The following is an 11535-nucleotide window of genomic DNA, read 5'->3' as shown; positions in this document are numbered from 1 at the left end:
CAATGAGTCAACATAGTCCACAGGTATTAGTGGCAGCACTGAGACAAACTAGTGACCAGTGTCTCCTACCTCCCACCCCAAACCACCCCCACCCCAAATAGCTGGTGCAGAACTGTGAAGGCCCCACTGAGGTAAAAATAAATGGAAGGAAATTAATTCATTCATCCATTATATTAATCATTAAAAAACATATTGAAAGTAGTATAAATGTTTTCTGTTTGTAAATAATATATCAATTTATACATCTCTCTCTGGTTATCTCTGTGTCAGCTTATCTTGGCACTCCGTTTTCCTCCCCCAGTCCAAAAACATCACGAGGTTGATTCGTTTTGAATGGCTGCTTGTCACTACAGGCGACTTGTTCTTATATGATCTGGATGGAATCTGTGCCAGTCTTCCTACCATTCGGAAGGGAACTAAATAATCACACTTCGATGAAGGAGTTAGAAAACAGTTTTTGATCTTGACATTGACTTCATTCATTCTATAATTTTGCCATGAGCTCTCAGTATTCCAGGGCCTCACATCACCTTCACTGTGACATCGACACTGCCGCAAGAGACAGTTTTTTAATATCAGTGAAACAATTCATTTTTAAAAATGAACTTCCATGAGGAGGGCGGAGAATATCACACCTACTAATTGCTTTTTTTTTTTCTCCGTATAACTTTGAAAGAGCAGCTCCAGGGTGATAAATCATAAAGGTTATCTGCCATCTTCACGAGGAGCAAATCTATCATCGCCATAAGTCTTCTCCAAGTTCTACTGAAGGAATTGGCCTCTTGACAATGTAGACAACATTATGACCACTGACGAGGCAAACTTTTGACAGAGAATATTTTGGACACGCTACGCGAGTTGAAAGCGACTGAAGCAAGGGTATGGATCTGACGTACGGATCTGAGAACATCCCGCAGAAGAGAACATGCTGGTGTTCTTTGGTAACGTATTTTTAGAATGGTTTTCAAGTGGAAGCAGACGTTGGACAATTGAGGTTTGTTGAGAATCTTGACGGACTGAGCTCAAGATGAGACTGGTCTGATGAGATACGGTCAGGGTGAGAATCGCCGCCATAAATTCTTACAGAAAAGGCTGGAATGCTAACCCCAGGTTGTTCCTTGCTAACAGGGTGTGGAGCTCGGGCATCTGGGAGTGACTCGGAGAAGAGCTGCAACTGCCTCACATTAAGAAAATCAAATCGATGTGGACTTTTGTCTCCCTAATGAAGTGGTCTGGTTTGTCCAAAAGACCGATGGAGTGAGTCTGTGAAGTCTGGGCCTCTTTCTATATTTGTTGCTCCTGCAATCCAACCTTGGAATATGATGGACGAAAGGGGGAAATTGAGATTGGATTTTCGTTCTACAATAAAAGTGAACTTGCAGCATTCTAAAGCCAGTTCAACTAAATGGTTGAGCAAACTTCAGACTATTGAACTCAGGTCAGAACTTTACCTACACTGTTTGAGCCATCTCTACCATTCAGTTGCCATGTAAGTTATTTAAAATATATATATATATATATAATCAAAATTATGATCACCTTTTTTTTCGAAATATAAAAGGTGAAGGTCAGTGTTATTCTATTTCTGCGTCTCGGTCTGTGGAGAGCTATGAAATGTTCTGCTTATTGGAGAGCAATACTGCGAACAGCTTCCATTATAAATGTCCTCCCTAATACCAAGATTAGGCTCCTGAATACCAGCAAACGTGAGCACAAGGATCCGGTTTCTCCCATGAGATGAAAACCACCATCTCAGTCACAGACAGCAGGCGGCAACATCCCTCAAATGTTACATACAAAATGCAATTATTTTATTAACCTTCATGCCTCCATTGATATTAATATACATTTATATGTTTGAACTTGTTTTAATTTCACAGCTCCATCCATAAGAAAAATACAGAAAAGGACAAACCACTGACTGAATACAACTCTTAGAGAAAAGAAAGAGAAAAATCAAGTGTAACAGAACAAAAGGTCACCTGTCCAGGACGCTTTGTCAAGCATCACTTTAAAAATTTTGCACTTTTTTTTTCTAACAGATGTGGTTATTTCATCAGCAGAATCTCCCTTTTGAAGCAATAATCACATAAAAGATTGGAATATATTTACACAACACTCACTTTACATAAATACAAGGGAAAGAAGGTGAAAAGACTTAAAGCATCCTCAAAATGAAATCAAAAGACACCCAAATTAAGAAGCTAGAGAAATGTTTAAGATCAAATTTCATTATTAAAGGCATTGCTCCACAGCTGGATTTGTTTGTTGATGACAGAAGTGTGAATGTTCGATTTGGTCTGTAACACCTTCATGCCACTGACCAGATACTTTGGAACAGCCAAACATGGTGAGGAGGAACGTTTTGGTTTTGCTTGTTGGATTTGGATTTGAATTGAATTGAGAGCTGGATTTCAGAATGTATGATGGTGGTGGATTATGGCTGGATTTTCAACAATAATAATAGCTATTTTGAAAGTATGGGTTGTCCAAAAAAGGGCACATGAGAGGTCAGGGATCTGATAAATCAGAACCTCAAGTTACACTGGCAAATTCTGACCATTACAAGTTGACCGATTTTTTGTTACAGCTCAGAGTAAACGACTCTTTATAGCTCATCTATGTTGTTCAACAATTGCAGCGTCCTGGAATCTACCCACTGAGGAATGATTTTTCGATTCAAGTGAAGCAATTGCTACCTCTAGTGGTCATACATTGGAAGGCAGGTTATTCGCCTCACACTTCACATAATACTTTTACTTCATTATATATCCAAAAGGATCAAACAAATGTGGGTATAAATGTATTGTTGCAGTAATACTTTTCTTCAGCAAACCATTTTCATGTTTTGCAGATGAGGTGCTGTTTTAAAGCAATCATTTGGTGTAAAAATACAAGAATAATACTGGTCCAAAATGTGTCTCCCAGAAAAGCAGTCTTTCAGGAGACACAAACGCATGTAAAGTTTAGAAATATTGAAGTTTCGAGGCCAAATTGTCAACAAACTTTTCAGTTGTTTTGCTATTTATTAGCTCCGCCTAGCTTGTTAAGGGACTGTCTAATATGACAGTAAACAAATCACGGCAGCAACCGGCAGAACATACTTCAATGAACTTTTCAGGAAAAGTCAATAAAAAGAGTTACATTTTTGAGGGTAATACCATTCGAATTTACGAACCTTTTGAAGGACCCTGTTCAAAGAAGAAGCGAACCTTCTTCTTTGCTTCTACTTCACGTGTGACGTGAGCGTGTTAATGCTACTGCCACCTAACGTTCAATTGAGCTAACTGCAACTTTGAAATGTATTTCATAGTCGGCCTGAAAAACTAAAGGAAATAAACGTGACAATATTGACAAAGAGCAGGCAAGTCTCTTCCAATGGTCAGTATTCAACTGTGACAGCTCATAACCACTTTGTTCCGCTTAAAACGGTATTGCGAGAAAACCAGTGTGTGATAGAGGATGGTGTATTTTTCAACAACAATGGAAAAAAAACAACTATTGCAGGTGCATATCATTGTGCTTATTTCCATTCAGAACCCATGTTGTTTGAAATTTGAGCACAAGTGTGTAGCATGAGGCACTATTCATTATTATCTTTGTTATTATTGCATAACTTTGACCCTGTTCGCCGTAGCAAAATTATGCTTGCAAATATTGTCATAAATACAATACACCCTGTCTGATCGAATTCAAGTGGATTTTTTTCTTTTTTTTTTCTTCCTTTTTTTTAAACGTGTTGGATTAAGGCATGCAAAGTCGCAATGTTGTGTTGTAAAGTACCGTGATGGAGTTAAATAATTTGGAGCTGCTGAGAAGGTTTGATCATGAGCTTCATTAACCACAATATATATATATTTTTGAGAGAAAAAAATGCTATATAACATCACATACGGTCATTTACATCATGAACACTGTTAGCCCCGTTTTGATGTGTAGCAAATTAGATAAATCAGTCTCTGTAAAAAGACTCGTATAAATGTATTTCCTGTAGCTGATCGAGAGCCCTATTTTCCTTCAACGTCTATGTACAAAAGCGTAGAACTTTGTAATACATTTCTGCCTTAACTCTTCACTATCACATATATTACAACATTTCAAAAAAAAAAGGGAAAAAAACAAAGATTTACAGCAAAAGAGATATAGTGCCCCCTTGATCTTGAAATGATATATACATTATACGGGTGATAAAATACGAGCATGAATATTTGATTATAATTTGACATCTTGATCAACAAATGAATAAAACAAACAAGGTGCTGATATGCTTTTTTTGTGGCCAGAAATGATACGAACAGCCAGAAAATAATGACATGTGCACAAATAATACATAAATAATGATAAGATACATTATGATACATTCGGTGAGGAGCTCCTGAATCACGCTTGCGGATGAAAGAAAAGCAAATGCTTCTGTTGGAGGTTGGTTGAGAGGGGAAACCGAAGGACTGGAGAATGAGAATTCAGCGCCTTTTAAAGGACCCGTAGAATGTCGATCTTACGAGCAAAGTTGTCCGTTTTGTCACACGTTTTTTGACAGATATTAATATGTTGTGAAGAGAAGATGTTTCTTATTTATATGCACACTGCTATTGTGATTTCAGGATGAGAATCGCCCTCTAAATCCCAAACTTCTCAGTTGGAATCGAGCGGAACACCTAGGCTGCAGGTGTTATCCTTCCTCAGCTGGAGGAGGATCAGCGGCTCATGGGAGGAACTCTGAAAATGCAAAGCATGTCCTGTCTATGTTGAAAAGGACTAAGGAAGTAGGTCAAAAACGATGGGTTCTCCTAGGAGGCGATAAACCATGAGTCGCAGACCGTGACACTGATGGGGAGGAGATCATAGAGGCCATGGAGAAACATTCCTGACATGTTTTTTGCACAACACCGTACTAGTGACTAATATTTTAAATATTAATTCAAATATAAATTTGGGTCGAGGGACAGCCTCCAAAAAATCCTAGGCATAAACCTGCCTCGGGTGGATTGCCGTAGTAGAAAAGCTGGAGAGGGGAATGTGGGCCTGCTAGAACCAGCTGCTGCCCCCACGACCCAACCTCAGGTCAGTGGCGGAAGATAAATAAACTAATACTAAACAGCCTCAAGAACCTCTCACAAACATTCTGTGGGTCCTTTAAACAGCATAGGTTTGAGTGTGAAGCGGTGTGACATCTGTGTCAAAACATGAAACAAGAGGCAACATTAGTCACAGAGGGGAACAGACTGAATCGATGGCGTTACTCCTCAGATTTGGACGAGGAAGCCGAAGCGCTTCCTCGCCTCTTTGATCAGCGTGTATTGCTCTTCTGTCATAGAAACTCAACACCACAACATCTGCCTCGCGTCTGTAAAAATCCTTCTTTCAACCGAGTCCGTAAGGTGCCTCTGTATTTTTCACATCCTGGAAATCTCAACATGATTGTTTCAAAAGTTCACTGTACATGAGGGGTTGTATTGGATAGTAACCAAAGCAAGCATTGAAAAAAAAAAATCCAACAAAAAGAACTTCATTATACTGAAAGTATCCTTTAAGATTGCACTTTACTGATTGCTAATCACAGCACGAAATCCACGAAGAAGTTAAGAAAACGCTTTCAAAGAGGCTCAAACGAAAAAGATGGCGGGGTTAAAATGGTTGCTGGTGTGATGAAATGCAGGTTTTGATGTGTCGATGAGGTCGATCCGTTCTTTTCTCTCGCTGACTCGGCAATACTGCGGGGTGGGCCCCCGCTCCGCGTCCCACCCGGGTTTCACATTATGAATGCTGGAAAGCAGCAGCCATTGAAATCAAATACCAAAAAGAGAAAATTGCATTTCTGACTCATCCAAATAAAGTTTGCCTTAAAAATCTAACATTTACAAACAGTGCTGTAAGGGACAGTTCCTCGCCAGGCTCCGATAAAAGATCCCGCTGACATTTTCCTTCAGCCCAGAGAAGTGACCCTGTTTTGTGCTCAACCAGCTTTGTGCGGGCTTCCTTCCTCCCACGTGTGTTTGTGAGCGGTCAGGCCAGCTGAGTAACATTCACGGGGAGATCCAGCTCCCTCTGCTGCTTCTGTGTCTGATGAGCTCACTTCCGAGTTGCCTCATTGAAATCCCCGACTCACACCAGCATGTGTCTCCGTCGGTGCAGGGCTAAGTGGTCAGATCTGGAGAAGCTGCGGTCGCAGTCTGCACACTTGAAGGGCTTCACCCCCGTGTGTTTTCTGTAATGCCTGGTCAGCTCGTCGGAGCGGGCGAACTTCCACGTGCAGCCGTCCCAAGTGCATTTGTATGGCTTTTCCCCTGTTCGCACACAAGAAACACGACGTCAACACACCGCGCGTTACTCGGCTCCGCCGCGCCGCCGCCACTCACCTGTGTGTGTTCTCCGGTGTGCTTTTAAGTGGGAACTTTTGGTGTAAACTTTATTGCAGCCCTCAAAGTCGCATCGGTGGATTCGTCTTTTCTTGGAATCCGGTGACTCAGACCTCCGCGGACGTCGTATGCTATCAATACTGAACGGCGACATCGAGCTGAAGAGGCAGAAAGAAAAAAACACGATTGAGAGGTTGAATACTGACAAGAAGTTGAATACTCACATTGTTTTGTTTGAGCATCTTAGAACAGAAATATTAATTTGATGAAAACCCACAATATCCATGTATAAATGCATTTATTCTAACATTAATATTGAAATATATGTTTCAATTGATACATTTATTTATTACATTTTATTTATTCATTCATGCTATTTTATTAGTTTTACCACTAAATATAATTTCCCATTTGGTATTTGCCTTTTTAATCGGAGTGTTGTGTGTTAAATTCAATTATTTAATTGTAATTAATCATGTTTTGTTTTTTACATATTGACATTGTGAAATGTATTTATTTTTATTAGATACTGTTATACATATGCGGTGCCTTTGAATTTTATCAATATTATACTATGCCAATACTTTGACTACTTGAATAAATAAATATACTTTTTTTATTAAGTGTTTTTCTAGTCGTTGTTTCTTACTATTATTTGTTTTTTGTCCGTATTAATTAATTATTAATTATAAATAACATAAAATTGGATTTTTAATTGCAACTGAATTCCTTACAGCTTTTCTTCAGTGTAGAAGTCCAACAACTTCAACATCAAAAATGTTCGATATTTCTCTCTCATAATAAGATGATCGAAGCAGGTGAAGGTTAAATTCACTGAATAAGCGCCGCTCATGGAAGGCGCTCCAATATTTGCAGCTGCAATTGCATTGGCCGACCAGTAGGTGGAAGAGTTGCGTTGCATTTGAGTTGTGAGAGAACGTTTGTCGTTGAACACAAACACGACCCTCACTTGCGGTTTGTAAGTAACGAGATGTTTGCGCAACACATTGTGCGCGAAAGTGAATGTTTAAATATAAAGATGACAGTGAAAAAGCCTCAGAGATAATGCCGAGCAAATGTGACTTGGAAAAAAAGTCCAGATTGTTGTCGGTGAAACCTGATGGAAATAGTGAGAGGCTTTCACATAACGACGAACATGTGACTGGGACACGCCAGTTTACCAGGAGACAAGACAAGGGGATCTCTGTTTACCAGAAGGGTGGAGTCCTATCTGCAGGAGATATGTTTAACACGGCTCTGTCAGCAGCGCCGGAGCTTCGGTGGACTTCAGGTGAAGATTCTCAAGAGGAGCTGACTTTCCCGTCTGCGAACCGTCTCCACCACGCACCAACCACATCCTGTCTCTCACTGATCGCACGCACACCCTGAGAAACTCCCACCTGTTACTTCCAACTTGAGTCTGCGCAGGAAGTGATAATGTGGGTCAGACATGAAGTTGAACCCTCAATTCTTTTTTATGCAGCGCTGCGCAGACTTGTTTGTACTGTATGTATGTGAAAGTGTCTCAACTGTGCGTCCAGACTTGTTCGTGAAAATAACAGATAAGATAAGCTTTAAATATTCTCTGTGGATATGAAGCGTTGAATTAGAGAACAGGAATCAAGATACGACCAAAAATGATTTAATTTCTGGCAACATTGTTCGAAGCACAATTGGTTTCTTTAGGCAAGAGGTTGGCCTGAGAGTCACAGGTGAAGAGGAGAGTGCAGGCACGGTGGAACGGTTGTGTGACGTCAGAGTGGTCACTAGTGAAATCACTGGTTGCAAACCGCACACATTTCAACGAAGCCTAAGATCATTTCTAAGCTGAGAGCGCCACCTACTGAGCTCTGAAAATAATGACGCTGTTTCATGAAGCCTCACTAACCCATCACTAAAGGTCATGAACCATGAGGAGCAAGGGTGGCCGAGTCAAAATGTAACCTACATTTTGTCGCAAAATAATTAGAAAACAAGGGGAAAAAAAGTGTTACAATGGCCTGAAAATATATGTTTCAAATGTTATTTGCATAATATATAACTCTCTTTCAGACTCACTTTATTCATTAAAAAGTCATACTTATAGTAGATCTTTTTAAGAAGTGAGAATCAGAACTCAAGGTAAAACAGGCACTTTTTCATTCGATTTTATTTATTGATAACATTACCCATTTGTGGAAAAACGCTATTGCAATTCAACGTTTAAATGACTATCAACGGCGCTGTGGGAAGAAAAACGGACAGAAAAATTGATCAAAATAAATAAGAATTCAAATAGTAATGAATGACTAACTAAGCACAAGGGAAGGGCCACATGTGGCCCCCGGGCCGTGCTTTTCCAACCACTAGTTTAGAGTCAGCAGCTCCGACAAAGAGTGACTTTTCTATCCACAGACTCATGATGGAAGGACGTCGATCCACTGCCACATCATGAAGTTGATCCGTCTATCAAGGCAACACATCGACTTCCCCCTGTGACTTGCTCACTACTCCCTCTAATTTTGCCATTTGACCTCATTTACAAAGACAAAAAAAAATCCTACACACAACGGTCTTTAACTGTCTTGTTAATGAGCCGTGTCTTGATGTCCGACCAGTGTTCATGTGGTCCGACGAGAGCCTCTTTGTAATCATCAGCCGGCCCGCAGGCGAAACACAGTCCTGCAGCTTCACTGCGGCTTTGTCTATTTGTGTCTCTGGCAACGAACGGCCCCGAGAAAAGGGAAGTGTGACCTCAGCAGGTTTATTTTAACCCCAGAATTACCTGAACAGGGAACTTTTAATACCGAATTATAGAGGTGTCAAGAAAACACGTGAAGGTTAAAGACGGTGTGTGTGTGAGTGTGTGTCCTGGAAGTGGAAGACTGGCCACCAGGCACTGGTGTACCTGTCACCCCCCCTCACCCCCACTCTGATGTGTGGCCCTCTGGTCCTTGGGGAGCAACCAGATTTAAGTAGACAAGCCTGGAGCGAAAACCTAAGCCCAAACACTCACATGCTGCCGTCTTGAGGAGGACATTCCTTGACACACATTCTTTTGCTTCACCCGAATAATTCTCCAATTTGAACGCCCTCAAGAAAAAGACCCCAATTATCTGGAAGAAAACATGTACCACTATAATGCGGAAATAAAATCGAAATGAATCTTCCTATAGATAGACAGAGAGACGAAACAATTCATCGATTCAGAGAGCAAATATTTGTCGTGTACAATTTTCATTCGCTGGGAACCATCTTTTGTGCACCAATTCTAGATGCAGCTCATTACACAATGTGACGTCATAACCAAAACATCCATGATCGAGGAGAGGAAATGAGGTCACATCAGTAGAAGGAAAGTTGAAGTTAAACAAAAAAAAAACATTAAAAAAGTGCGCCAGATAGTTCATGCAACAAAGATGTGGTTCATCCGTGGGGCACTTCCACCCTGATATTTAAGATCATGAGGACAGATTAAAACTAAAACTAAACTGGGGTCAATTATTAACATGCGATTAATCGCGATTAATCTTAAACCTCCACTTCGATTAATTTGAGGTTTAACATCACAACTCCTTCATCCGTGGCCTGGCTGTGTTTGAAGCTCCAGCTCCGCATAAAGGAATGGTGGGACATTCCCAAAGCAGACTGGCAAAGTTCTTCCTCCTCCCACCAGGATTTGAACAGCTCAGCTAGCTCTACTCCTGATCTCTTACGGACGGCAGTGTCTGCACACTTAAAGAAATACAACCTGCCTTTCCAAAAACCTGCTGTAACTCCCAGAGGTAATGATCTGAATGAGTCCGAAAAATGATCATTTGAATAATGAGATTATTTTGGAATATTTTGTGTTGACATTCCGCCCCTGCTTGAACGCAGTACTAAAACTAATTTTCGTACTCACCTCATGATCGATTTTTAAATCCTAAATCACATTTTAATTCCTGGTTTCAGACATTTCCAACTATCTTTTTTTTTTTTTTGACAGAGAAACACAAACACAGTCATCTACAACGGTCTATACAGACTGGCCTCTTGGGAAGCTCATGAATATGGAGGAGTCTATGACACATCTTCCCTTGAGTTTCACTCACTGTTTTTATCTGTGGATGTATAATAGAAAAGCGCCAGCGCCGTCATCCTCCACTGTTGCTTTCCAGATGGCTGTTTTTGTCGGGGGCTTTGCTGCCCTCCAGACTCATGAATGGAAAATGATGGATATGTGAAAAGTGTGACTTGAGTCCTGTACAGACGCGACCCTCCGTGCGTCCGGACCGGCGTGTTGCTGACTGCAGACTGCTTTGTTTTTCACATACAAACATGCAAAGTCTGTGTTCCTGTTGACAATGGCTGACCTCCTTCTGGAACCAGCTGTTCTGTCCGGTTTGCACAAACACGTGTGAACGCAGAACAAACACACACATCCATGAAAATCCATGTACTTTCTCAGTCGCACACGTAAAAACCGGAGAGTACAGTTTCCTCACAACCCAGTCTGCACTTTCACACACTGAGGAGTGTGTGTGTGTGTGTGTGTGTGTGTGGGCAGGCGCTGGCAGCGTTCTCGCTAAGCCCGGCCCGGTGATTTATCTCCATAGTGAAAGCTTGGGCAGTGAAAGGTTGGGTCCTGCCAACCTCTGTTCTCCTCGGACCACCTGGTGCCGCGTGCTGCACTCGAGGGCACAACTTGTCTCTTTTAATAACCCGCATGAAAGTCTGAGTCCAGCAAGTGTTTGTGAACCAGAGCAGCAGGCTCAGTCCAGGAACAAGGTGAGATAAGGTCTGTCAGGAAATGTGAGGTTTGGTCATACAATCCCACCAGAAGAAGATCTACAGGAGCCTGCTTTCACCCTCCTTTATCTACAACAGCTTTGAGGACAAGGACATCGAGTCCTTTCCACTGGCTTCACAACAAGCGCACCTTTCGTCTGAAGAAGACTGCTTCCTGCTCATCGTGGACAAGTTCACTCCCAACACATTATGCAACAGAATGTTACGAACGGAACCCAAATACTTTCCTCACACTCAGACTAAACAAAGGGCATCCACTTGAGTCTGCAGCCCCGCACTGCTTTATGACCATCAGAGGAGGAGGCCCAGGCCGAGCCAAGTCCTGCTCTGCATCTGATTTCCATCCTGTGATCCGGATACATTGAGCTGTCACTAACAGATTATTTTTTTTCTTTCCAAAGTTCTA

At 41.3% G+C, this 11535-nt stretch overlaps 1 protein-coding gene across 2 annotated transcripts in view; it reads right to left on the bottom strand.

The window, feature by feature from the left end:
- Positions 1 to 1727: 1727 nt before the first annotated feature.
- Positions 1728 to 11535, bottom strand: part of klf12b (Kruppel-like factor 12b) — a 46128-nt gene continuing 36320 nt past the window's right edge. The window contains exons 4-5 of one of the 2 annotated variants that reach the window (XM_053876387.1): positions 6360 to 6517; positions 1728 to 6287 (exon numbers count right to left, since the gene is read on the bottom strand). In XM_053876387.1, coding sequence (XP_053732362.1) covers positions 6106 to 6287; positions 6360 to 6517 — 340 coding nt within the window. In that variant the 3' untranslated portion in view covers positions 1728 to 6105. The remainder of the gene's footprint in view (positions 6288 to 6359; positions 6518 to 11535) is intronic. The other variant, XM_053876386.1, reaches the window with a different exon arrangement.

Source organism: Synchiropus splendidus, chromosome 10 (genome assembly GCF_027744825.2).
Source record: "Synchiropus splendidus isolate RoL2022-P1 chromosome 10, RoL_Sspl_1.0, whole genome shotgun sequence".
Taxonomy (NCBI): domain Eukaryota; kingdom Metazoa; phylum Chordata; class Actinopteri; order Syngnathiformes; family Callionymidae; genus Synchiropus; species Synchiropus splendidus.
The sequence above is the reverse complement of the archived record's forward strand: the minus strand, read 5'-3'. Positions and strand labels throughout refer to the sequence as shown.